Genomic DNA, 27438 nt, shown 5'->3' on the forward strand with positions numbered 1-27438 from the left:
CCTCCTCCAGCAGCGTGACGGTGTTCCTGCAGTTGTGCAGCCGCGTGGTGAAGCTGGACGTGGTGGGCGAGTTGTAGTCCTCGGTGGTCTCGGTGATGAACTCGGAGACGGAGATCTGGTCCGGCATCCTGCCGGGGGGGCGAGACACAAGCGGGGGCGGGGAGTGAGTCACGGCGCAGGCTCCCGGGGCCGCGGGCCGCCCGGAGGCTCATGAACGCCCCGCGCAGCCTGCCACCCGGCGCCGGGCCTGGCGCGGCTCCTGTCCCCGGCGGCGGCGGGAGAAAGAGCGGGCGGAGCGGGGGGCGGCGGCGGAGCGGCAGCGCTCGGCGCGGGGCCCTTCAAACTCCGAGCCGCGCGCGAGGCAGAGGGCTCTCGGGGACCCGCCTCCCTGTGCTCATGCCGGCGGCGAGGGAGGGGGCGCGGCGCTACGCGGGGCTCGGGTCGGCCGGCGCTGCCCCCTGAGACGCTCTGACAGGCGGCGGCGAGGACACCGACTGACTGAGCGCACACTCTCGCGGGCGGGCGGGCTGGCGGCGGGCAGGCGGCGCTCCCGCTACAGTCACGGGGACAAACAAGGAAGTGCTCTGCGCACGCGCCGCCGGCCGCCCCGCCCCGGCCCCCCGCGCCCCGCCCCCGGCCACCCCCGCCCCGCCTCCGCCCGCGCCCCGCCCCCGCTCCCGCCCCCGCGCCGCCTCCCGGGCCGCGTTCTGACGCGGGCGCCCGGTTGGGGACCGCACGGCGTGCGGGGCTCCGGAAGCTTGCGACCCGGCGCCGCCCCCGGAGCGGTTACTTCAGCGAGCTTGTTACGCCTGCGTTCTGCGAGAAGAGGGACCAAAAAAAGTTATGCGCGTTCTTTTTTAGTCCCGAGTGGGTGCAGGAAGCGAGGCCGGGAGAGCCGCCTCCTACTGCGAGGGCCGCGGGCAGAGCTAAGGGGGCGCGGGCGCAGGGGCGGCCTCGGGGCCGGGAGTGAGGAGCGGCCTGGAGCCCGGTCGCGCGCTCGCCTGGCTCCCGCCCTCGGTCCCGATGCAGGGCGCTCACCATCCTTGGAAGGCGAGTTCTGTGCAGTTTGCCTAGGTTGCTAAAATGCTAAGACAAATGAAAGGATTTTAGCTTTTTTTTTTTTTTTTAACAATTTTCTAATCTTGCATTTGCACTGTAAGTTTTTTTTAACCCGCAGGACACACGAGGGTCACGAGTGCAAAAGGCATTTCCGGAGGTGCAAGTGGTGTACAAAGCTCAGCAGATGCCAAAATAAGCAGAGAAAGTACCAACAGATTGCTCACTCCTTGGTCCTGGCAGATGGCTATTTTAACTAGCTCACTCAGTCCAAAGAATCCATTTAATTTCTCACCGCTGATTGTGGATAAAATTGGTTTTAAAAAGAAAAGAAGAAAGCTAGGCCCTTGGGAAGCTTCCCAGGATCCCTGTAATTGAAGCCAATAGGAGCAGTCCTATAAACTCCTCTCCAAAAGCACCCCTTTAGGGCGTAAGGCTGGCCCTGTGGCCTCCCCCTAGGATTGAATTCCTGCCATCTGGTGTGGTTAACTGTCCATTCCCTTGTCCTTACCCACAAGGACAATGGAGTGCCCCAAGGCAGGGACCTTGTCTAGCATCGGCCTGGCATAGAGAAGTCGCCAAGAGCTGGTTAAATGAAAATGCATCACCTTGCTGTCAGCAAATATTTACAAAGGGTCTACTACATGCCCTGGAGATTCAGTCATGACAATGTCCTAGCTCTCAGGAGCTTCCCTTCTAGTAGGGAAATAGACAACCAACAAATCATGTGATATAACGTGGAGTACATATAAAGTAAGAAAGTGATGGAGGGGGACAGCCAGGTGGCTCAGTCAGTTGAGTGGCTGCCTTCAGCTCAGGTCATGATCTTAGAGTCCTGGGATGGAGTCCGGCATCCGGCTCTCTGCTCAGTGGGGAGCCTGCCTCTCCCTCTCCCTCTGCCCCTCTCACCTGCTCGTGCTCTATCAAATAATTAAAATCTTAAAAAAAAAAAAAGTGATGGAGGTGTCACAGTATAAGGAATGTTCAGAGAAGGCCTCTCTGACAGGTGACATCTTCAACAGAAAAGAGAAGAAGAGGCTGAGTCCCAGAGACATCCTCTTGGCTACGGGATCTTGGCCTTCAGTTGGCTCACATGAAGATGAACCGACCCCATGAGGGTGTTAAATAATAATGGAGGAGAAAGTACTTTGTGCACAGGAAAGCCATTATGAAATGAGTTTGAGGAGTTTTGTCTACCTGTGTTGACCCTTCGAAACCAGCACCGTGCCTCCAGCAAAGCGCTCATCGATGTCAGGAAGGCAAGGGTTTCAGCTAACTATAGGAAGAAGTTCATAAGGCAGCGTATGTGAATAAAGATTTTTCTCTGGCAAAGTAAAGGGCTGAGAAATGAACGTTGAGAGGCATTCTAAAAAATATGGAAGTAAATAAACAGGCACTCACTTTCTCCTCATTAGCACTTTAAAACTTTGTTTTGGGGGGGGGCGCCTGGATGGCTCAATCGGTTAAGCACCCAACTCTTGGTTTCGGCTCAGGTCATGATCTCACAGGTTGTGAGATGGAGCCCTGCATCAGGCTCCACACTCAGTATGGAGTCTGCCTGAAGACGGTCTCCTCCTGCCCTGTCCCTGCTCCTCTCTCAAATAAATAAATCTAAAAAACACCAAGGTTAGTTTGGGACACACCAAGGTTGAGGTTCTGGGGAGTTAGCCACATGGCAACAGCAGGCAGTTGAAGACCAGCTCCTGGAGGTCACTTGCTCATGTGCAGTGGTTGACAGAAAATGAGCTTTTGGAGTATGAGCCACTCAGGAGAAAATCTTAACTCTTTTTCCACATACTCACTGAGTCATCCTGCATCAGGCAAGTTCTGGGACTTGGAGCAAATATGGCTCCTATTAGCTTGGGCTAATTAAGCTCTCTGACCTCAGTAACCCTGTGCTTTCCCATGGAGCAGTTGAGTATAACACCCAGCACTCAGACTTCCGTCCACTCCAAGAAGGACTTCCTCTAGGCTGGAAATCAGTTTTGACTTTGATTTTGTATTTATTCTGTTCTCTGTATTGCAAGTCATCTAACGCCTGTCACCTCCATTGGGTTGGTCGCTCCTTCCATCCTGTATGTATGACATATATAAACACTTGATAAATATGAGCTGTTATGAAAAGCCTAGAGTCAGTGAATAATTGCCTCCGTTCTCAGAGCCCTGGATTCCTGAGCTTTCTCTCCTAATAGCTGATGCTGTCACCTTGGGCCTTAGTGCCATCACTTGTAAAATAAAGGGGTGGGTGTGCCAAAATGACCACACAGATCCCTCCCAGCTGGAGCGGAGTCTCTCTACACCCCCAGCTCTACAACGCAAGAAATGAAGTTTATTACGAGAAGCTAAGCTAGCTGCAATGGTAAACAACCAGGGATTTCTTTCGTGACGGAATTCACCGGAGAGCTCAAAATGCTGCCATCAATTGTTTCAGTTTCACTTGGAGATTATTTTCTACTGCTCCTCCTCCCCATCTCCTCTGGCCAGGAAAGGAATATGTGAACAATGAGATATTGTGCCCCGGTAAGTATATACCTCCTCAGACTGGTCTGCAATTAGAATTTCAAAGGTTCACACCTCTACCCACAATTTCTGGGGTTCCTGGGCCATAATCCTCTCTAAATGTGAAACCATGTCCCGGTGCAAGCCGTCTGCACCTCTCATCTTCTCAAATAGCCTGAAAACCATTCCTGGATATCTCAAAGTGAATAGAGTCTGATGTAGGCAACACTTAAAACGCTGGATTTCTTTGTGTGGAGCTGCTCGGAAATCGACATCATCCTTTGCAGAGCCAGGAAACACACACGTATACGTATACCTGTGTGCCCGCCGGCTTTGTATGAAGCACGTGTCACCTTTGTCGTTATCATCATCCCCATCAAGACAGTTGAGTACCCTCAAGCTCCTCATGCAGTTTCCTACTCTGAGCGCTGCTGACTGGGGTAAGACAGTCCTTGCAGCATGCTTTAATAAGAAGAGGGGTGGCTTATTCTCATGGACGGCGATGGCACTATTGACCCTACCGTCATCAGGCAATTGGCTTCACTCCAGCCCCCCTACCTAACAACCAAGGGGGTGCATTTGCAAGATGGCCAATAATGTACCAGGGATGGAAGAGTGGGGTGGGGAGTTTGGGGTGCTCTCTGGGAGCAAGAACAACAGCGCCAGCCAGCCTCCCAACATGATGGGATGGAACGTACGGCATTCTTCAAAAGCTCCCAGTGCCTTCATGGGACAGGGACAATAGGGTTGGGAGAGAATACGCTTTATGTTATGTGAAACAGGGTTAGAATCTCTATTCTGTTGGTTATCAGCCTTGTCTTCTCATCTGCAAAGTTAGCCCAATAATAAAACTACACCACAGGTTGTTAGGGGAAATAAATTGAGGGGATGTGGATAAAGAGGTTGACGCATAGTGAATAATCAACCAATGTTAGTTCCCTTTGAACTTGCTTTTTATGTGAAGTATGACTATAAATATACCTCTTTTCATTCCAGGACTCAGATATATCTCTAAATTAGTCACCTGGAGGAGGAAAAAAGAGGGGGAAGGGGGAGGCCGCATAGCAATTCCCACAGTATGAGATCTCAGATTTGGGAATCCTCTTCAGAGACCTAAGGTATTCTTGATAAGCATCCTTTGTGAGGTCAAATCCATTAGTGATGGCTTTGGGCTTTAGAAGTAAATAACCAGTATCTAGAGTCCAATAGAATGAATACTAATCAGGATCAGAAATGAGTTAAGGCCATAAAATAAAAGCCTCATTTTCCTGGAACACAGTTCCTATAAAGAAGGACATTCAAAGCAAGGCAACTTCTAGAGGATAGAACAGGACATTTATTTTGCAGAGCATGAGTTATAAGCTGCATGAATTTCATTTGAGTTTACTTAGTTTTCAGGAATTTATTTATTTTGCAGGAGCATGAGTTATAAGCTGCATGAATTTCATTTGAGTTTACTTAGTTTTCAGGAATTTATTTATTTTGCAGGAGCGTGAATTCTAGCTAAGAAAGACTTGGGCTCACATCTCTGCCACATAGCAGCTATAAGACCTTGTTGAAGTAATTCACTTTTCCGGGTCTCAGTTTTCACATCTGAAAAATGGGAGCAATGATAGTAACTGTGTTAGTGCTCTGAGGATTCAATGAACTAGGTCACATAAAGTGCTTATCAAGATCTGAGATATCATAGTAGACAATACCTTTCAGATAATATGGGAATACTGAAAACCTTATCTGGAGATATAAATTCTGATAGTCCTTCCAAAAAAAAAGAGAAGAAAAAGAAAGAAAAGAAACAGAGACCTGCTATGTACCAGACACTTTGCTAAGTGAATAGAATTAGAATTTTGGACACACATATCCCTCTTTTTATTTAAGATTTATTTATTTATTTTAGAGAGAGGGAGAGCTGAGCGGAGGAGGGGCAAAGGGAGAGAGAGAATCTTAAGCAGACTCCCCACTGAGAGCAGAGGCCAGACACTGGACAGACACGGGGCTCCATCCCAGACCCTGAGATCACAACCTGAACTGAAATCAAGAGTCAGATGTTTAATCGACTGAGCTACCCAGGCATCCCTCCACATATCGTTTTTTAAACTTCATGACAACTTTATAAAGTAAGTATAATTATCCCAGATTTACCCGAGAGAGACCTGTGGCTACTGAGGTACAGAATACCATTTCTGAGCTCCTATCCAGCCTCTAAATTCATTCATACAACAGTCCTGATGTGGAAGTATATAATGGAAACTGAGACACAAGGAAATCTCACTGCAAGTTAAGATCCCTGAGCCTGGGAAACTACACCCAAGGCTTTTGCCACAGCCTGCAAACTTGGTCTCTTGACTCTACCTCGCATAGTGCTACTCTGTTAAGATATTTCTCCCAGCCCAGGCAAACAGAGAAAGTATTCCTATTTCTTCATTTTACCTGATAACTTATGAATTCGTTATCTGTCATCTTAATGAAGTGCTGGAAGAGAGGAAAGCGCTGCAGGGTAAGGGGGGGGGGCAGGAGGAGGGAGGGATGCATTTGATTGCCTGTGTTTTACTGCTAGGCTCCTGTTGCCGAATTCTCCCTAAGCTAAATAAAGACTGCTTTTGTCATGTGCCTTGTATGAGTGCTTCCCAAGTACACTCATGTAATTTTATGTAATAAAAAAATAAATAAATAAAAAGCCTATTCTAGTCCCAAATGTACTTAATTTAAATACTCCAAGTAAACCGCTCAAGTGTTCCTCAGGAAGTAAAGAGGAGAATATGGTTTATTTGGAGACAAAAAAACTACTCTGTCTTCCACCTCCCTGTTCCCTGACTGTTCCTTCTGATGGAGAGAACGAAAGAGTCAGGTGGAGTGCTGGAACTTGAAGACTCACAGTATAAACATCCCCTGAATCAACTCAGGAGCAGATTTCTGTCTGTCCTGTGAAATCACATCAACTAACAACTGGTGGCTTCTTATATGCCCTGCACTATTCTGCGTCATTGCAGGCGTGACCTCACTGAATACCCGGAGCAATCCTATAGAGCAGGCACTCGTATTCTCCCCATTTTATACAAGGGGGAAACCTGAAGCCTAGAGGTCACCTTGCAAGTGGTGGAGCAAGACTGACCAGTCTGATTTCACAGTCCATGTAATTAGCCACCTTGCACCACAAGCTCATCCAAGACAGTGGCTCCGTAGCCCCAGGATAATTTTCTTTCACATAGAGTCTACGGGTTATCTTTTATCCTGGGGAACTCATTACAAACCCAACTCAAATGCAAGCTTGGCTGGTCTGGAAAGCACCCCCCTTGCCCATCCCTCCAGCTGAGACTAATCTTCCCGTGGATGTCTGCAAGATAGCTTTTCTCGCTCTGCATAAGCAATGGAGGATGCGGGCGTCGCTGGAAGGGATTCAGACTCAAGGCACACAGAGAAACAACTTTCCCAGTGACAAGCAGCTCTCTGGGTGGCAGGGCTCAGCTCAGAACTCAGATCTTCCTACTGATTTTCCTGCAGTACAAAATTCCCAGACTGTCAATCCCTGAGGGCACTAGGGGACCGAATCTATCCTTCTCTGTATCGCCTACATCCCCGAGGTTCCTGGAGGCCCAGACTTGGTATTTTCCAAGCACCATCTCCTGGAATTTCTTCAGGAGCCTCACACAGTACCATACTTTCTGCCAACAGATCTCAGCGACATGCACAAGCCGCCAAGGTCAAAGGGTAATCAGTGAAGAACTACTGTTCACAGCCAGTCTGAATGTGAACCCTGCAGGCTTCTCCCCACAGAAGACACTGCCTAGTTCAGGTCCCCTGGGGGCCCCCAATAAATGTGTTCTGGATTGAACTGGCTCCCTTTTATGAACTACATCATTTCTAACACGAGTAAAACAACCTCCAGTGAAGAAAAATTGTGCTGTTATATGGGATTCCTAAAAACTTGCAATCTACTGGAGTGAGCGATTTTAAATCTTAGTTTATTTCTGAAAAAGAAACATTAGCCTGAAAAATGAGAACTACAGAACATCCAGGTTTCCTTCCTTTCTTCCTTCCTTCCTTTCTCTCTCTCTTTCTTTCCTTCTTTCTTTCTTTTCTTTCTTTCTTTCTCTCTCTCTTTCTTTCTATGAATGTGTTTTGTTTTCTGTTTAGACTTCATCACACTCATGCCCATTTCTGTGCTGTCTCAAGACTGAGAACATGACTCTTTTATGACCCTTTTCTATGGCACCATTTTTCAACTGTTTGTATTTCTCCAACAAGACAGTGAGCTCCTTGAGAGCAGGGGATTTTCTATTCACTAGGACAATCCCAGAGCCCTAGATGCTTGAGAGATGCTCACTGAATAAGTGAAGAGAAGAATGAATGAATGAATGAATGAACGAACGAACAAACGACAGGGGTGTGGGAGGAATCCAGGTTCTCAGAGTCGCTTTCATCATTGAACATCATCACAGATTATCAGAGCCAGTTCCTTGGAAGGTTTGTGGGAAACCAGGGCCAGATCCCAGGTCTCCTGGTTCCCAAGGGTCTCCTATTCCTCCACCTTTCCCAGTTACATTTCAAAGAAGGGATTAAAGACCGTCTCTTCAGAAAAATACCTGAAACCCCCCTGCAAGAAGAGACTCTGCTCGCCCTTGCATCACAGTATCAAGGAATGCTTATAGACATTTGCCTACTATTTAAAAACTGTAACTGTACAAAATCTAGCCCAAGGTCAGTAAACTGACACCCCTAATTTTGAGCAAGAAGATTGTGAGTACACTGCAGGACCCGAGTGGTAGTCCTCCTTCGGTTTTTATTCTCTTGTCCCTTTTCTTTTCTTTCCTTCTCTCCAAAGCCAGGTAAACCAGGGAGTGGGAGGGCAATCAATGTCAGCAGATGGGCCTTCTACCTCCTTCCATCCTATTCTCCCTTCCTTAAGAACCCCTTTGTAAGAGTTAAGAAGTCATACATGCATGATCTGGATTCAGATGACCCGAGTTCAAGTCCCCAGTCTGCCACTTGACAGGATGTGTTAGCCTTAGGCAAAGTATTTAACGTCAATTTCTTTACCTTTAAAAGGAGGATAATGAGAAGATCTTTCTCTCATAAGGTTGTTGGAAGGTATAACCGAGATAATCCTTGCAAGATGCTTAGCACAGTGCCTGGCGTATAGAAAATGATCAATAAATGTTAGCTACAAGTATCACCACTTGTATTCTAAACAGGTCCTATGCTAGACGCTTTGGGAGCCAAGAAGATACACAAGACAACCCCTGTCCTCATATGTAGGCATAGACACAAGTTCTCAGCACAACTGATGAAATGTTCAAGGAATTCAAACAGAAATAAATATGGATTTCAAATATGTGACCTATGAATATAAAGTCCAAAAAAAAAAAAAAAAAAGGTCGTTTCATGTATGGCTAGCTCTCTGATTTGCCCAAAGCCCGGTTAGACCTATTTTTATGAGCACTTTTCAAAGCTGCTGATCATCTGAAACACCACTCAAGAAGAAAACTTTGATAAATGACAGCTATTTATGACTTTGGCATTGAGAAGGAACATGGAATGCCAGGGAGGCTGGCTCCTTTTCCAGAGCCAAATCATTTCACCTCCTTTGGCCTCCTTTTCCTTATAGTTAAAACCAGGAGCCTGGGGCAGAAACTCTTGGATCCTAGGAGAATAGCATCCTATAATTTGATGAATTCCTTTTTGACATCAGTGTTACAACCCACCCCAAACACCACAAGGCTGCCAGCTCTGCCTTCAGATCCACCTGCAAGCCAAGAACAGTCTAGAAGGTCATCAGTTCTGGGTTGGGAGTCCCCTGTTAGAGGCGCCCTATATTATATGAATCTATCACAGTAGCCAGTTGTTGCTTTTCAAAAGTATGATTTCACCTGCAAGGTATTTAAACCCACATAACAATGAGCTGTATTATAAGAGAATTTTTTCCTAATTATGTCAAATGCAGGGCATCGCTCTATTTGAAAAAGGAAAATTGCCCACCCACTGTAGAGCTTTCTTCCTAGCATATGCTCTTTGGTTAGCATCTTTCTCAAATGTGAACATTCCACCTCACACTAGGGGTTCTAATTAAAAAACAAAAAAACAACCCTCTACAACTGCAAGCAAACCTTCTGACAGACACATCTAGCTTCTCTTCTTTGCTTTTTATTTTACTTTTTGTTTTTGAAAAATTAGTCTTGTTACTCTGGCCTTAGAGATTTAAAGGTTATTATACAAACTACTTTATAAAATTGCTCTAAGTGGATGGCAGAGAACATACTGTTGATTGGATCTGGAGAAGATTATTTTCAATATCTTTCATTTTTATTTTATGAGCAAACTGATTTTTTTCCTAGTGTTTGCCTTTGGGAATTAACTTTCATTTGCCCCCAACTAATTTCAGCATCCTGAATTTAGCAGTTCAGACAGACCTTGTAGGACATATATTTTCTGCCTGCCCTACATATCCCCTTCTTTTAGGAACTACCTTCTCCCTGACTCCACGTGATTCTCCAGAGATTGTCAATCATATGTCTCTGAGTGCACAACCAGAGGGCTGGGCCCCGGCTGTCTATTCAGAGTATCCCAGACTCCTGAAAGCAGGACTGATTGGTATTCCCATTAATAGGCAATGAACTCCAGCAAGGCCAATCAGGGAGCTTTACGGAGGACTGGTACGGGTGCTGGGGGGTAAAGAGCGATATGCTCTAGCTAAAAGGACTTAGTAAGCCTTCAGCTACTGGTGACTATCTTTGCCACACATGACAGAGCGTGCTTAAGAATGATGCTAACCAAAAGACAGCAAGAGCTGGAGCGAGGGAAGGACAGAGGGACAGAGAGAGTCCTGGTGACATCATCTGAATCACTGGCTCTGCCTAATCTATACCATGCCTGATGCCAGTCCAGCCCTTGAAGTTCCCAGGCATATAAGCAACTATACTTCTTTTTTAGCAGAATCTGGTCTGAGATGGATTTCTACCACTAAAACTAGAAGAGCCCTGACTAATCTCTTCCTGGGTTCCAGGACCATTTCAGAGTTAGGAGATGTGTTATCTTGGACAAGCAATTCACTGTCTCAGAGCTTCAGCTTCCTCTCTGTAAAATGGGGATAACAATATCCACTCCAAAGGATTGTTATAAAGAGTAAATCAGAGGGGTGCCTGGATGGCTCAGCCAGTTAAGCAGTTGACTCTGGATTTTGGCTCAGGTCATGATCCTGAGGTCCTGGGATCGAGCCCCGCGTCAAGCCCCATGTCGGGCTCTGCACTCAGTGTGGAGTCTACTTGAGGATTCTCTCTCTCCCTCTCCCTCAACCCCTTCCCCCACTCTCTAAAATAAATAAATAAACAAATCTTTTAAAAAAAAGGGTAAACTAGATAATACACATAACAGAATGGGAGAAAATATTTACAAATCATATAATCTGATAAGGATATAGTATCCAAAATATGGTATCCCTTACAATTCAACAATAAAAAGATAAATAACTAATTTTTAAAATAGGCATTTGAATAGACATTTCTCCAAAGAAGATATAAGCACATGAAGAAATGTTCCATATTATTAATCATTTATGGAAATGCAAAGCAAAACCACAATAAGATACCGCCCACACCCACTAGTATGGCCACAATGAAAAAGATGTAAAGTAAAAGTGTGGGAGAGGATGTGGAGGAACTGGAACCTCACACATTGCTGGTGGGAATGTAAAATGATGCAGCAGCTTCGGAAAACAATCCAGTAGTTCCTCAAAAGGTTAAACATAGGGTTACCATATGACCCAGCAATTCCGCTCTTGGGTATTTTACCCAAGCAAAAAGAAAATACACATCCATGCAAAGACTTGTACATGAATGCTCAGAGCAGCAAGATTAGTAGCAGTCAAATAGTGGAAACAATCCAAATGTCCCTGAGTGGGTAGACGAATGTGGTATATCCATATAATAGAATATTATTCAGTCACCAAAAAGGAATAAAGTCGTGCTATGAGCTACAACAGAGATGAAACTTGAAAACACACGATGCTAGTGAAAGACACAAAAGCCACAAGTGATAGGATTCTGTTTATATGAAATGTCCAGAATAAGCAGATCTACAGACACAGAAAGCAGACAGAAAGCTGGCGGCTGACAGGGGCTGGTGCAAGGGAGGTAGGAGGAGTGGCTGCCAATTGATACAGGGTTGCTTTCAGGGAGTGATGAAAATGTTTTGGAATTCATGGTGATTGTTACACATATGTGAACACAACTGAATCATACACCTTAAAAGGGTAAGTTGGACATTACGTGAATTATATCTCAACTTAATAAACCGTCACTATGCGGGTGCAGGTGGAAGGTACATCTTCCTCTCCCTTTATAATAACACCTATATTGTGTGGTGGCGGATGGTGGCTGCACTTGTGAGCATAAAGCATCGTGTGCAGAGAAGGTGGGTCACTGTGCTGTACGCCTGAAACTAATGCAGCACTGTGGGTCAACGATATTCAGATTTTTTTTAATTAAAAAAAAATAATAACAATTATAATGGCTATCATTCAGAATCTCCTATGTACAAGGCACTTTACATACTCGATTTTGTTTAAACCTGAAAGCAACTCTACAGCGTAGCAGTTACCCTCCTCCTGTTCAACGAAGTGGTCCCACAACTAGTGAGTGCAGGAGCTAAGATTCAAATACAAGTCCATCTGATTTCAAAGTACAAGCACTTCCCACTATACTACACTCTTTGTACAAACAGTAATTGGAATGGCTTGCATGTGGCAGGGACCACTGGTTATGTGTTTCTCCTCTATCTGGTCTCCCTTCCTTCAGTCACAGAGCCCCATTTGATTTGGGGCAGTAATGTGTTCAGCCAAAAGACTCGACTTCCAGCCTCAACTGCAGCTGGTGTGGCTGTGTGCCTAAGTCTAGCCAGTGAGATGTAAGCTGGAGTGCTATGTAGGATTTTTGAGAAGGTACCTTAAAAAGAGCTAATTAGGCTAGAGGAGGAATCCTGTTGCCCTTCCCCTCTTCCTTCATCCTGCTGCCTGTAGTGAGGATGTGATGGCTGACACTCCAGCAACCATTTTGGAACATGAGGTAATATGAAGAAAGGTACAACCAGAGATGGAAAACAGCTTGGATCTCTGACAACCATGAGGCACCATCTGGCTTTGGATTAGGTCTAGACCTCATAGTCCAAGAGAGAGAAGGAAAAAACCCTAATTGGTAATGTTATTTGGATTTTTGTTTATATGCAGTTGGAAATCTAATTTTAACCTAAACAATGAGCCTATGAACATGCTGAACCAACTAAGAATGTATAAAAATAGCTCATCTCAGAAATGGTCAAATTAGAAGTATTCTACCAGAGTCATTTTCCCCACCTTGTCCTCTTTTAGATTCTATATTCAGAGGCATAGAGATTCTATTGAATTATTCTGAAGACAGTCACTATGGCCTACTTTATGGAGTTATAGAATCATTAAAAAGACTGGTCTCAATTTACAGAGTACAGGCATTACATATTATAAGACCTTAAATTTCATCTCAGGAATTGCTTCAGAAATACAGCCACAGAGGAGCCAACAGGCTCCCACAGAGTGGATTTCTGAAGAAGCAAATTTATTTACACAACCTTTGCACAATTTGGTTAAGAGAGGAGACAGGACAGATTCCAAATAGGAAATAAGATGATAAAGCTCAAAGACTTCTTTGCTTTAAAACCAATGTTCTGCCCAATCTTTCCAGAGTAAGCATTTAAAATTCCAGAATTATTTTCCCTGCCAGAAAGACAAACGGTGGTGGCCTTTCACAGTTGAAATAGGATCACAGTTTTGTTGTTTGTTTATTTGTTTCCATAAGACAGATTTGATATTTACTAGTCAATGTATTATTTATAACCCAACAGCGGGTAGGTATCACATTGTTGGGTCAAGAATGGGTTTTCTTTGGTTCTCCTTCTTTCTCATTAGGGTCCTTAAACATTCCAGCTACAATGACGTAAGTGAGGAGATACATTTGGAGGAAGGAAACATTTTTCCACACTGTTTTTTTTCTGCAGCTTAATATATCTGATTTTGTATACACTATGGATAGAGCTGTAACCCAAATATTCCTTATGAGGGTAAAAAAAAAATCTACTTTTATTTTGTTATTTTGTGTTATAGGTGGTGTATCTGCATATATTTGGAAGTAAGTGAGAAGAGAGAGAATTCAGATAAAACTTATTAGCTCTTTATCCAGACCTGGATGGAATTTTTACCCTATTTTTTCCTTTTCTAAGAAGAAAAGGTGTATGCATGTGGATGGATGGACACACACACACACACACACACACACACACACACTATTTGATTTCTTCTAGAACACAGGAATCGGGGAAGAAACCACACAGATCCCCAGGGAGCCAAATTCATTTTTACGAAGTCCAGGCACCAAAACTCAAGCATTCTGATCACAGGAGTGCCCCCTCGTTTTCTCCTACTATATACCCAATTCTAACAAGTTTGGTGACCTGGTTTTTAGGCCTTCCGCAAACTGAGCAGAGCAATTATGCTGGGAATAGTGAGAAGGGGCAACAAAGCAGGGGAAAAAATAACGAAACTGTGGAAATTAGCTAACACCCCCACTAAAAAGAAATTCCACATCATGTGCCCGCTAATGAGGGTAAACCATTCTGCTCAACTGATGATAGCCTCAATAAAAAGTGATATTCCAGGGGCGCCTGGGTGGTACAGCGGTTAAGCGTCTGCCTTCGGCTCAGGGCGTGATCCCGGCGTTGTGGGATCGAGCCCCACATCAGGCTCCTCCGCTATGAGCCTGCTTCTTCCTCTCCCACTCCCCCGCTTGTGTTCCCTCTCTCTCTCTGGCTGTCTCTATCTCTGTCAAATAAATAAATAAAATCTTTAAAAAAGAATGTGATATTCCAAATGATGAACCTTTGTCATCAAGAGGAGTTTCGAGACAGGATGCTATATTCTAGGCACCATGCCAGATGCAGGCCTTTTAGAAGGGCTTTCAATTGGACCAGCAAAAATAACACAATATAAAAAATATTTGGTGTTCAAAGGCTTTACAGAAAATGCAAATTTGTCCAGGAAAGCAGCAGTGGCTAAGCTGAGCACAGATTAGGAGTGAAAAGACCTGGAAGCAAATCCGGACACTACCATTTACAAACTGTATGGTACTGGGGAAAAGACTCAACTTTCCTCACCTCTACGATGGGGCTAATGGCAGCACCTTCAGAGATCGTTGGGAATATTGAATAAGCTAATAATATATGTGAGACTACAACACTTGTGTCCCATAAATGTCCCTTCAGTCCAAAGAGCTGACATCTTACTTTGTGTGTGAACCTTTGCTGTTTTCTATGGAACTATTATTATTTGCTCTGATGATGTCATTAAAATCAAAGAATAAAATAAGCCGGCAATTTCATTCCTAGGTATATATCAACAGAAATGCATACATAGTTCATCAAAAGACACATATAATGATGTTCATAGAAGTATGGCACATCTAGGGAACCTGACTGGCTTAGTCGGAAGAGCAGGCAACTCTCGATCTCGGGGTCGTGAGTTTCTACACCATGTTGGGTGTAGAGATTAATGAAAACTAAAAAAATCTTTAAGAAAAAAAAAAGTATGGCATATATAATAATACATGTATAGGAGCTCAGGAAGAAATGTGCAGTTTCAAAGTAACAACTCCCTAGATCCTATGGTAAATACATAGCTCTACTTCCATTCCCAGTCTCCATAGTCCAGCCTACCTATGGTCCTGAACTGTATGCATTTTATGCATATGTCTTTCCATTGGTTCATGTATTTTATAATATAATTTGCCCTATTCTCTAAGGAATATGGTGGAATATAAACACATACATAAACACATACTCACATGCGTGCTCGTGCACACACACTGATCTGGCTCAGCCTGTCTTTCACATTCTCTGATTCTAAAAGGGGCCACGTCTCTGATCAGGTGGCCAACGGTACCTCTGTCCCTTGGGCTTGCAGATCTTTGCCAAGGTGGATTCCAACACATGCATATTCAGAACAGGACTAACATCAACCAACTTCAGTAGCAAGAAGCCGAACAGTTCAAGTAGGAAGGCAATGCACGTGCATATGTTTACATTTATAATGTAGCAGGCAAGGGACCTGGCGCTTTCAAATATTTCTCGTTTCATCCTCAACAAAATCCTGTAAAGAGAGCATAACTGTACGGAGGTTTCGAAACCTACCCACCACCAGGGAGCTCCTAGGCGTTTGCCTCTGCACTTGAATCCGGTTCTGACTCCAGGATCACTTCTCTTTCAACCACACCATGGTTGGAAACCATCCAGAAGAGACACAGATGCACCATGCATCCAGGATGGATTTGGTCTGAGCAGTAGTTTGCGTCCTTGTTTTTATACCCCAGATCGTCCTCGTACCACCAAAGAGACTGTGAAGTTTGGGAATCATGGTTCCATGTAACGCAGTCTACTGTTCAGAATGCAAAAGGTACTGAGTTCAGGTCAAGCTTCTGGTCCACTGTAGCTACGCTATTTTAGCATGATAGCTTTTTAACAACCCTATATATCTGTTGACTTTAATAAATGGCAGGTTTTACCCAACTCAATGGCTAGGCTTCATCATTGCCTGGTTCTTGCTGGGGAAGCATAGCAGATGTTGAAGTTGAGCTGACCTGAGTTTGAGTCCTCATCTGTGCAATGGTGTCTGGCTTCCATGGGAGGTACCCAACCCCTGCTGGAAATCAGCAGAAGCCAAAGGCATCTTGGCTTCTTTTCATACAAAGAGGATCACAGAGCCACAGTGATTTACTCCTTAACTGTTCACAGAGCCCCCATCTGCAAGGCATCTGGGACTACCTTTGAGGCAAAATATAAAAGAGGCCTCTAACTACAAAGAATCATCTGAGGCTTCCCTCAAGGGTCTGTCCCCAAGCAGAGTCAGCTTTGGGATCTTCGCCTCCCTGAACCCAAGGCTGGCTGCCTTACCTCCCCTGCTTGCATTTTTACTGCTTTGTTTCCTAATGGCTCCATTTTGCTGGTCTCAGCTACAGATCCACCCTCGTAGGCACCTGGGGATCAACAGGTACAAGGACCTAGGCCAATGTCAAGGATGTTTTATGGTTATTGACTTGTGGTTAGCCTCAGGATTCTAAATCCTTGGATGCTATCTATGTTCCTCAGGCCATAATGCACCCTCCCTGGTTAGCATGCTGGAGGACACTGTAGGATGGACCATGGCCGGGGCACTGGAGAAGCTGGGAAGAGAGGCCCCAGTGGGCTCTGGTTATGGCTGGGGGTAGGAGAGGGTGAGCAGAGGAGGAGGAAGACAAGTAATGCCAGCAAGAAAGACAGAAAGAAATGAGGTTTCCTCCCTCTGGTTTTACTGGAGAGGATTTCGCAGAAACAGAAAGAGTGGGCTAGTAGAGTTCTACCAGCAAAAAATAGAGGGAAAAGGACGGGAAGACCCATTACTGCCAACCCACCATTACTCAGAGCTTTATCTCCATTCTACCTCCTCGAATCTTACCCAACCCTGTGATGTCAGATGATCCCCATTTTACAAATGAGGAAACTGAGACACAGAGAAGTTAAACACTTGGCCCCCCGTCCTAACAAGCAGGACTATAGGACTTCAAAACCAGCACTGGTTTTCAACATCGGGTGTCTACTGCTTCACCCCTGCAGACATGTCTGAGAAACAAATGGGAAGACAGAAATTTCTTCTTGATTCGACATCCTTGGAGAGAGGGGCTCATGTACCCCCTCCTCTTTCCTCTTCAGAAACACAAACACATTCACACTACACACAAATTGAAAAAAAAAATTATAATCAATTTGGATTTATAGTTTCCCTGTGGGGTCCTTGCACCCAGCACTGTGGGCTACCGGGCACCTCCTATAGTAACTCGTCACCTCTTTTTCTCTCCTGTCTGGCTGGGTGCTCTTCTTCAGATGATTCAATCTGGAAGCATGGACAGGGCCTTCTGACCGTGAGGCATGGAAACATGGCCACCAGGCTGGGCCGAATGCCCTGCCTCGGGTGACTGTGCCTCCCATGGGTCCACACAGCTGGTCTCAGTGGACCCAGCACAGGGCCTGCTCTTGCTGCCCTCACCTCAGGAGTCCAGGCAAAGAAAGGCAGGCCAGGCCCAAGGATCTCAGTGAGTGTGGCTGTGTGCAGCCTGTGTGAGGTCAGCACAGCATTCACTGGCTTCTTATATTTAAAAAAACAGTCTCGTTTTCCACTTTCATATCCAAGTTCAAATGGGGCAAAGGGGTATGAAGAGTTTCCTGAAAGCCACTGAAAAGAATCAGATGTCAAGGAGATGAGAGGACTTTGCCATTCTCTTCCCTCCCACCAACCTCAGAGAGAACACAGACAGACATGCACATGTACACACTCAGAAATAATGCGGGTGGGGTGCCTGGGGAGCTCAGTGGGCGAAGCGGCCGACTCCTGATTTCAGCTCAGGGTCGTGAGATGGAGCCTGGCATCAGGCTCTGGGCTCAGTGTGGAGTCGGCTTGAGAGTCTCTCTCCCTCTGCCCCTCCCCGCCACACGCGTGCATGATCTCTCTAAAATAAGTAAATCTTGGGGCGCCCGGGTGGCACAGCGGTTAAGCGTCTGCCTTTGGCTCAGGGCATGATCCCAGCGTTATGGGATCGAGCCCCACATCAGGCTCCTCTGCTAGGAGCCTGCTTCTTCCTCTCCCACTCCCCCTGCTTGTGTTCCCTCTCTCGCTGGCTGTCTCTATCTCTGTCAAATAAATAAATAAAATCTTTAAAAATAAAATAAAATAAGTAAATCTTAAAAAAAAAAAGAAGAAAAAGTAACACAGACAGACACACATGCTCTCAGAAGCAGTATGGACAGATAGACACACACATACACACTCAGAAACAACATGGACAGAAAGACATACACATATAGACACTCAGAAATAACACGGACACACACACACCTACAACACTCAGAATCCTGAATCCACACATATTCGAGAAGCAGACATCTTTGACTAAAGATCAGTCACCCATTATTTACACGTGCCAAGCACCTCGCCTGCTGGCTTCTGTGCAAGGTGTCATGAACATACAGAGGACTGAGGCTAAGCCAGCCCTCGAGGAGACTATAGTCACTCAGAGACTGTGCCGGAGGTCCACCAGCCCACTTGCTACTCTTGCCTGTCCTCCTCTGGCCTCCAAGGGCCTGATCTGCTCTGAACGCATCCCAGGGCTCCTTGGCCCTCTGGCCTGTAGTTGGGTTCAGCCAATGGGATGTCTGGAAGGCAATGGGGGGAAGAACACGCAGGGAGGCAAATGTTCCTCGCCCTCCCCCAGCTCCCACCCTCTCAGATGCTGGCTGAGGGTCCTCTGCGCACAGCCTCTGGCTCCCACTTCCTAGAGGCAGCCCCTCCCTCACCCTTGAGAGGAGCCTGGAGTACCCCACCACCCCTTGCGGTTTCCCTATCCCCCGCCCACACTTTTCAAATGAGTCCTTTATTAAACTCTGCTCAAATTATCCTATTTTGAGTGTGCCATCTGCTTCCTGCTGGGACCCGGACTGATCCAGGCAGGCAGAGTAAACAGACAAGTGCAGTGTAACGCAGAACAATAAAAGACAATATCGTTTCCCAGTGAAGCACAAAGCCCTGGGGTCTGATTGCTTGGACTGTGTGTCCTGGCCCCACTACTTACTATCTCTGTTACCGTTTTTAATCTTCACTTTCACTTCTGTACAATGGGGTTAATATGAGGGCCTACTTCATAGGGCAGCCGTGAGGATTAAATGAGATGATACAAGTAGGGTGCTTGGCACTGCATCTGGCACTTCATCAATGCTGATGGGTACCAAGCAGGGATTCTTAGAATTAACCATGCAGTCCTTTCAACTTAGTGAAGTGCCCAGTATGTATCTGTTGAATGGCTGACGTGCTAGGAGAGATAGGTACAGGGATATGGAAAAGCGACAGGGCAATGGTAAAGAGAGAATCAGGAAGGACTGCCTGGAGGAGGTCGTGCTGAGCTGCCTCTTGGAGGAGATAGCTAGGTGAATGGCTGACAAAGGGTGATCCGGTACAGGGAACAGCAGGTACAAGTGTGTGAAGACCTGATGAGCAGAGCAGACGCGGGGTGGTGCAAATAGCTCAGTAGCTATGGGAGCGAAGGATGCCTGCAGGCCGTATCAGAGTTGAGGCCAGCAGGGTAGGCAGGGTGACCAGGGAAAGCCTTGGATGCCAGGCTAAGAAGCTGGTCTTTGCCCTAAAAGCCAGGGAGAGCTTCGAAGCTGGTGGGTTGGGTGGTGAGAAGGCGTGACCAGGCTACAATGCTGGCCCTGCCCCGGCCCTACGAGAGCACGCAGTCGGTGCAGTACATGCTTGTTGAAGAATGGATGAACACTAGCAGTTCTATAGACAGCAAGACCTGTCATCTGCCTCGCTCCCTCCCTCCTTCCTAAATGCACGCCAACAGACACCACGCCATGATCCAGGCAACTTGCCAGCCACGGGTCTCCACACGTTTCCTTCCCTGATCTCATTAATGCCATGGCCCACAGTGGCATCCTGAAAATACAGTTGGTCTTGGTCCCTAGTTCCTGGCACCGAGTTCCTAACACCTTTGGAACCCGCAGAGCGCTAACAGTGTCTTTGGTATGCTACTGAGATGACTTGCGGGTAGGGGGCTAAATAGGATGATCACCAGAAAGATCTCCAGGCAAGGAGGAGGGGCTGGAGACTGTGCAGTCACCAATGGCGATGATCTCATCAATCACGCCTGTGTAATGAAACCTCCACGAAACCCCCTGCACGATGGGCATCAGGGAACACATCAACGTGCCAGGAGGGCAGGGAGCCCCGAAAGGGCAAGGGAGCCCCCTGTACCCCCAACCCCAATACCTTGCCCTATGCATGCCTTTCCCGTTTAGCTGTCCCTAAGTTGTATGTTTTATAATAAACTGGAAATAGTAAGTTTAGTGGGCCATTCTAGCAAATTATAGAACCTGAGGAGGGGGTCATGGAAACTTCCAAATGTACAGAAGTGGCCCTGGGACTTGCTCCTGGTATCTGAAGTGGGGGCAGTCTTGAGGGACTGAGCCCTTCATCTGTGGGGTCTGTGCTAATAAATCCAGGCAGACTGTCAGAACTGAATTGAGTTGCTGGACACCCGGCTGGTGTCGAAGAATCGGAAAGTAGCCTAAGGTCAGGAGTGGCCAAAAAAAAAGAAGTCACTCTCATAAACACTCAGCTTGGTGGCAGGCGCTGTACTCCTCTCCATCTTCCAGCCGTGCGGCCGTCCCAGGCCCCGCTGCCAGACCAGCGAAGGAGGACAGCACTCTCTGGGCAGCTCTGTCCTCACTGACTCAGCTGCTGATTCAACTATCCCTCTGGGTGTGGCAGCTGGAGGTACCCGGAACCAGCCTGACACCACGCCCCAGGCCTGGCAAGTGGCCTTGCCCCTTGTCCTCTGGGTCAGAGGTCCAGCGGCTGGAGAAGGCTGTCCAGGAAGCCCATCTCCCTGCCACCCACACCCACCCCCAAGGCCGTAACAAGAGATGTGCTGGAGAGCTGATCCCTCCGCTTCTACCGAGCACCTGATGTGTCCGGCATCCCACATCTCAGGCTGGATTCCCCACAATCAGAGACTGAGACAAAGATTTATAGAAATGGTCCCAGGTAGATGAATGGGGAGATAAGACAGAGAAGGGAAGGAAGCCACTATGAGTGCCTTAAAGAGCAGGTTATCCCCAATGGAACAGGGCCAATCCTCTGGGGACTTCTGGGAACAGCTACAGAACACACTTCAGAGCTGTGCACCTGCAGGGCAGGGGAACTAGAACATTTTTGCCCCCAGCTCCTGTCCTTCGTGGGCTGAGGGCTGCTCCGGGAGCGTTAACTCCTAGCACCCTTGGCAGGCAAAGTGAACCTTGAGAGGCACAGCCCTGGGTGCTCAGCACCGGGGAACCAGCGTGTGCCAAGAAGATCTGGGTGGAGGCCCAATGCAGCTCCTGAGGCCTCCACGCCGGACCAGATACAGTCAGTCCTCATGGAGGGAAGCACACGACGCAGGAGGTAATTAGCACCCAGGCAGGTAAAAGCAATGGCTGGAAGTGCTTCCGAGGCACTGCTGTTCAGCAGAAATACAATGCAGCACAGGCAATGCATTTAATTTAAGATTTTCAATCGCCACATTAAGAGTCAAAAGGGCGGGAGCACCCGGGTGGCTCAGTCGGTTAAGATTCTGCCTTCAGCTCGGGTCATGATCCCAGGGTCCTGGGATAGAGCCCTAGCATGGGGCTCCCTGCTCAGGGTAGTCTGCTTCTCCATCTCCCTCTGCTTCTCCCCCTGCTTACGCGCACGCGCACTCTCTCTCAAATAAATGAATAAAATCTTTTAAAAAAAGACTCAAAAAATAGGTAAAATTCATTAAAGAAAAATACATTATTTAACCCAACATATCCAAAATATTATTTTAACATGTTATCAACAGAAAAATTATCAGTGACACAGTTGATACCCTTTTCTCTCATTCAAGGTCTTTGAAAGCTGGTCTGTTTTTACTTCTGGGACATATTCAGTGCTCGGTGGCCACACACGGCTAGTGGCTGCCGTGCGGACTCCTGGTGTTCAGCACCAGTGAGGATCATGGACCCAGGGCCAGACAAGAACTGTAACGATGCCTTCCCAGGGCACTTAGACTAAAATCCAAGCCCCGTACGTGGTCTCAAGGCCTTCCGGAACCCAGCCCCTGCCCATCTCCCCAACCTGACCTTCTGCACCTTCGACCTCTCTTCCCACACCACTGCCTCGCTTCTAGTTGTCCCTCCTGGAACGTGCTCCTGAGGGTCTCGCACATGCTGTCCCTCCCTGGGATTTTCCAGCCCCCAGACCTCCTCCTCCTGTTTGCTTCTTGCCATCCTCCATGCCACACTCCATAGGGTCCCTCCTCCCACCCTGCTCCCCACTGCTTGTTTATTTTCGCAGATTATACACCATCAGAAATTAACTGCTTCATTCATATTATTTATTGACTTTATTATCTCTCCCACTATCTACTGAATCCCCAGTAACTAGAACAATGTCTGGAAAAAGAGAAGGTGCTTAATTTAAATACTCATGGAATAAATGAACAAACGACCCTCGGGTAGAGGAGACACAGCAGAGAGAAAGGACCAAATTCTGACATCGGCACTGTGATTTGTGGTCTTTTGTATTTCCAGGACACGGTGCTGTCCTCCCCACAGAGCTTGTTCCAAAATGGAAGAGCAAGGACAGGGGGAAAGGGGCTGGGGGTGGGCAGTGGGGGTGGCTACAGGAGAGCAGGGGATGGGGGCTGAATGGGAGTGTGCAGGGTAGACACGGCATCCCCAGCAGAGGGAACAGCATGTGCAAAGTCACAGAGGCACAGAGGAGCCAACACACACTAACTCTCACCTTCTCTACCAGCATCCCCCTTTACTAAGCAAGGGTTTGCAGGGCGCCTGCGTGGCTCAGCCGGTTGAGCGTCCGACTCTCAATTTTAGCTCAAGTCATGATCTCAAGGTCCTGAGACAGAGCCTCAAGTCAGGCTCCGCTCTCAGCGGGGAGTCTGCTTGAGGAGTCTCTCCCTCGCCCTCTGCTCCTCCCCTCTACTCACATTCTCCCTCTCTCTCAAATAAATAAATAAATAAATAAATAAATAAATAAATAAATCTTACAAAACCAAAAACAAACAAACAAAAACACAAGAGTTTGCAGGGCTCTTCATTCAGTCTTCCCCTGGAAATAGCATCCCACCTGAGGTCTGGTGCTCACCCCATCCTTGCCCAACCTGGCAGGCGGGCTGCTTGCTTCTCCAACCTCTCCCCAGAGGGGCTCCCTGAGCTCCTGCCACCCGGAGGAGCCCTTGCTGGCTGGTAGCATGGGCCTGCTGCCAGGGAGCCTGAGACCCATGTCCAAATCGCTGACTGCCTTTTGGGAAAGAGAAACTCTCTTTACAGTAAACAAGAAGCCAGGAGGCTTTGAGCCCCAAATCACTAGGGTCCAGCAAGAAGAAAGCCTGACTGTGAATGAAGCCAGCAGAGAGGAGGACAGAGCCAAGAGGACCTACGATGTGCCCGGCACTGTGCTAACTGCCTTCATGGACTGGCTCATTTAATCCTCACTGCAGGAGGAAATTGAGGCTCACAGGGATTAGTGGCTTGCCCAAGGTCACATAGCAAAGACTCCCCTATTAGACAGGAGAGTCTCTTTATGTTTACATATAATATAATAGCATGAAGGGAGCAAATTGAGACAACCCCAATGGCATCCCTGGATCCAGGCGTGCCTGAAGTCAGCCCAGCTGCGGGCTTTTCTTTCTGTTCTCCTGCTTGCCACTGAAAGATGCTCAGCTGATACAGAACACTCTTTCTCCCAGAGAGATGGAAGGATTTACCCAGATCTCCCCATCAGTCTGGGGACCACAGAAGGACCCGGGTCTCCCGACTCCTCTCTAGGACAGGCCACCTGCCCTTGTGACAGCTCCCGGTGAAGACTGCCCTTTGTGCATTGATTGAACTCATCTGAACTTTCATTTGAAGCCCTGGGAAGGGGAAGCCAGAGTCCTCTAAGATTACATGTGCTCCCTCCAGGTTCCATCAGTGGCTTTATCCCCAAATAAGATCATGGCAAAAGCAATCAAAGGCTCAAACCAGATGGGACACTCGGGAGTGAAACGGAAGGACCTCAAGTTACCGGCAGGGAAGGTCTTCTCAGATTAAAACAAACACGCACACATACAACCTGCTAGGAGGAAGGGGAATCACAACTCTTCAGGGCAACATCAAAGCTGTCCATGTTGCTATGTAATTTACAACCAGGTCTGCAGATAAGCCTTCATTCTGCGTTATAATTGTCACCTTCCCTCTCCTGCTACTCAGAGAGCCCCACTGCCAGGCACAGGAGGCAAAGCCGAATGTTGGGAGTCAGAAGATGTGGGCTTCCAGAGAGGCTGGAGCGTTATTACCTGGGGAACTTGGGCAAGTCATCTTCTCACACATCACATCCCTCAGTGGCTCCCCAGTGCCCTGTCATTCATTCATTCAACAAACATTCACTAAGTGCCTATTATGTGCTAGGCATTGTTCTAGAAGTTATGGATGGTGGTAAGTAAAACTGTAATGGTCCCTACCCTCATGGCCATTATAATCTAGTGAGAAAGACTGACATGAATCAAAGCAAGACGGTCACATGCACGCGCACACACACAAAGAATGTGGGGAGTTGCACAGGGCTCCACAGAGATCCACTGTGATGAAGCTAGTCAAGCTGGAGGAGGTGTCAGGGAAGAGCCCTTAGAGCTGGGACTTGGATGAGCAGGAGTTAGCTAGAAAAAGGGGGAAGAAGGGAGAGGAGCACTGGGTTAGGGTTAAGGTTAGGGCCAAGGGCAGCATCTGGGAAGGCCCCAGGAATGGAGAGAATAGAGGTCCTTAGGGAACCAACAGAACCCGAGTCTGGCTGGAGTGCAGACAAGGAGGGGTGAGCACAGAGATGGGGTGAAGCAGTGGCAGGCCACACGCGGTGGGGGTGGGGGGATGGGCAAAGGTTGACGCTTACCTGAGGACAAGGAAGCCACAGGGAGGGGCCTCTGAAGAGTCATAGCCCCTGGCCCAGAAAGTCCTCGCTGCTCCCAGACCTGCTCCTGCTTCTGCCCGTCTCCTGACCCTCGGATCCAACTGTCCACCCATCAAACTCCTGCCTGCCAGGGGGAGGATGCTCTCGGGGGGCTGGTGTGTCAGGCACCAGGGGCAGAGACCCAGACCCACGTTTCAGAAGAGGCCGCCGGTCAAAGGCGGGGCTAAAGGTCCAAATGGGATGAGCTGCACAAAGGAGCTAAGAGCAGAGGCTGGGGAACACGAGGCCGACTCTTGCCACACATAAATAACGGCCTGGAGTGATTCCAGATGTTGCCATGCTCGAGGTTCAGTTAAAAGAGCCAAAGCAGAACACAAGACTCTTAGACACCCTCCGAGGAAGCTGACTGGAACTTGCTGGCTCTCCCCACCTCCACGTACTCGGTTAGTGATGCGGGCATTTGTGTGTTTGCTGCCTGGTATCCAGTACCCCTTCTTCTGGTGATCGTACTCCAAATTTCCCTTGGGGAAGCCACCCCTTCCCAGTTCCCATGGTGCTGACCTTACACCCCCTCTCCCAGCTCTGCATGGTCAGGTGACATGGACCTGTCCAGTCAGAACACCATCATCCTATCCAAGGTAATTGGGACACGTGACCCAAGCTGGACCAATGGGAATGGAGTCAGAGATTCTGCTAGAACTTCACTTCTAGGAGGAAAAGCTCTATCTACTGGGGTTGTTAGACCAGCAATTGTAGGACAGCCCCCGGAAGCTGCAACATGCAGGACTCAAGAAGGAAGCCAGCATAGGGGAATGCACCAACCATGCCCTGGGCCAGGTTTTAGCTCTTAACCCCTTTCTCATGTGAGCAAATAAATCCCTTTATGGAGTAAGCCGGTCTGAGTTGGGTTCCCATCACCCAAAACCAAGATGGTCCCGCCTGGTACACACAGGGCACAAATTCCCTCATGACCTAACACACAGCCTGCCCACACCCCACACCCAGGCCTGGGGAGCATGGAGCGGCCATGGGGTTCTGAGCCCAGAGCCTGGCACACCAAAGACACACAACCACAGGTCATGACTTGCAGAATTCCCGGCAAAAATCCATCCTCAATCTCTTCTCTGACCAAACTCACCATTTGGAAACTTTTTTTTTTTTAAGATTTTATTTATTTGACGGAGAGAAAGAGATACTAGAAAGAGCACAAGCAGAGGGAGCAAAAGAGGGTGAGAGAGAAGCAGGCTCTCCACTGAGCAGGAACCATGATGCGGGACTCGATCCCAGGACTCTGAGATTGTGACCTGAGCCATGGCAGACGCTTAACCGACTGAGCCACCCAGGCTCCCACTCTTTGGAAACTTCTGACAACTAGACGTCGCTCTGGAGAAGCAGCTAGAAGTGGACTCACCTGGGCCGTGGTTTGTGGCTTGGGCATCTAAGAGTCCATCAGCTGGCGGCTGATGAAAAGGCAGCGGCCATGAAGAGCGTGGCAGAGCTCACGGTCACTGCAGCCGGCTATGGTACTCACCTGTCTGCACCGACCCGCAAGCCTCCACCGGCAGCTCTGCTGCGGAGCCAAAAATGCTCACTCCACACCGCGCGCAGCGGCATGTTTCCGCTTTGCATGCAGGAATGTTCTTGCCGTGCTTATCCATTTTCAGGAAAACCTGTGCTGTTTACAAGTACCAAACCCCAAATATTTGCAGAGAACCCCTTTTGGGAGCTTCTGGCAACCCACACAAAGTGTTCCACCTCTCATTCTTTTTTAACAGAGAAAATTGTTCTCTATTCATATCTGTAAAATGCATTAGCTCAGAGCTTCCATTTTAAACCAGAACCAAATCACTTGGGTATCGGAGGCCGCTGCTTTCCCTAAGATTATCTTTGTAAGTTCTTTTTTTTTTTTAAAGATTTTATTTATTTGACAGAGATAGAGACAGCCAGCAAGAGAGGGAACACAAGCAGGGGGAGTGGGAGAGGAAGAGCAGGCTCCCAGCAGAGGAGCCTGATGTGGGGCTCGATCCCAAAGGCAGGCGCTTAACCGCTGTGCCACCCAGGTGCCCCTACCTTTGTAAGTTCTAACATTACGGATGACCCAGCAGAGAAATGTGAAAATAGGGACCAAGGTCCATAAAAAAGCCCAGGTCCCATCCAATTTGCAGTCACTTATATACACAGAAGGAACACCTCCGCTCCAGGAACAAGGCTAGAATTGGCCTTGTATGTTGATGATCGACTTAGGAGCCATTGATTTGATTTCAACAATAACTTTTTGGTTTTTGGGTTTTTTTTTTAGAGGGGGGGGAGGAGCAGAG

General features: G+C 47.6%; 1 protein-coding gene across 5 annotated transcripts in view; it reads right to left on the reverse strand.

The window, feature by feature from the left end:
* ASAP1 (ArfGAP with SH3 domain, ankyrin repeat and PH domain 1) overlaps positions 1-27438 on the reverse strand; it is a 340245-nt gene that overhangs the window by 264823 nt on the left and 47984 nt on the right. For 4 of the 5 annotated variants that reach the window (XM_026495401.4, XM_026495402.4, XM_057307952.1 and 1 more), the window contains one exon: positions 2-128. In XM_026495401.4, the coding sequence (XP_026351186.1) occupies positions 2-128 (127 nt within the window). Of the gene's footprint in view, position 1; positions 302-27438 lie in introns of those variants that run through there. The other variant, XM_057307951.1, reaches the window with a different exon arrangement.

This window comes from Ursus arctos, unplaced genomic scaffold (genome assembly GCF_023065955.2).
Source record: "Ursus arctos isolate Adak ecotype North America unplaced genomic scaffold, UrsArc2.0 scaffold_6, whole genome shotgun sequence".
NCBI classification, from domain to species: domain Eukaryota; kingdom Metazoa; phylum Chordata; class Mammalia; order Carnivora; family Ursidae; genus Ursus; species Ursus arctos.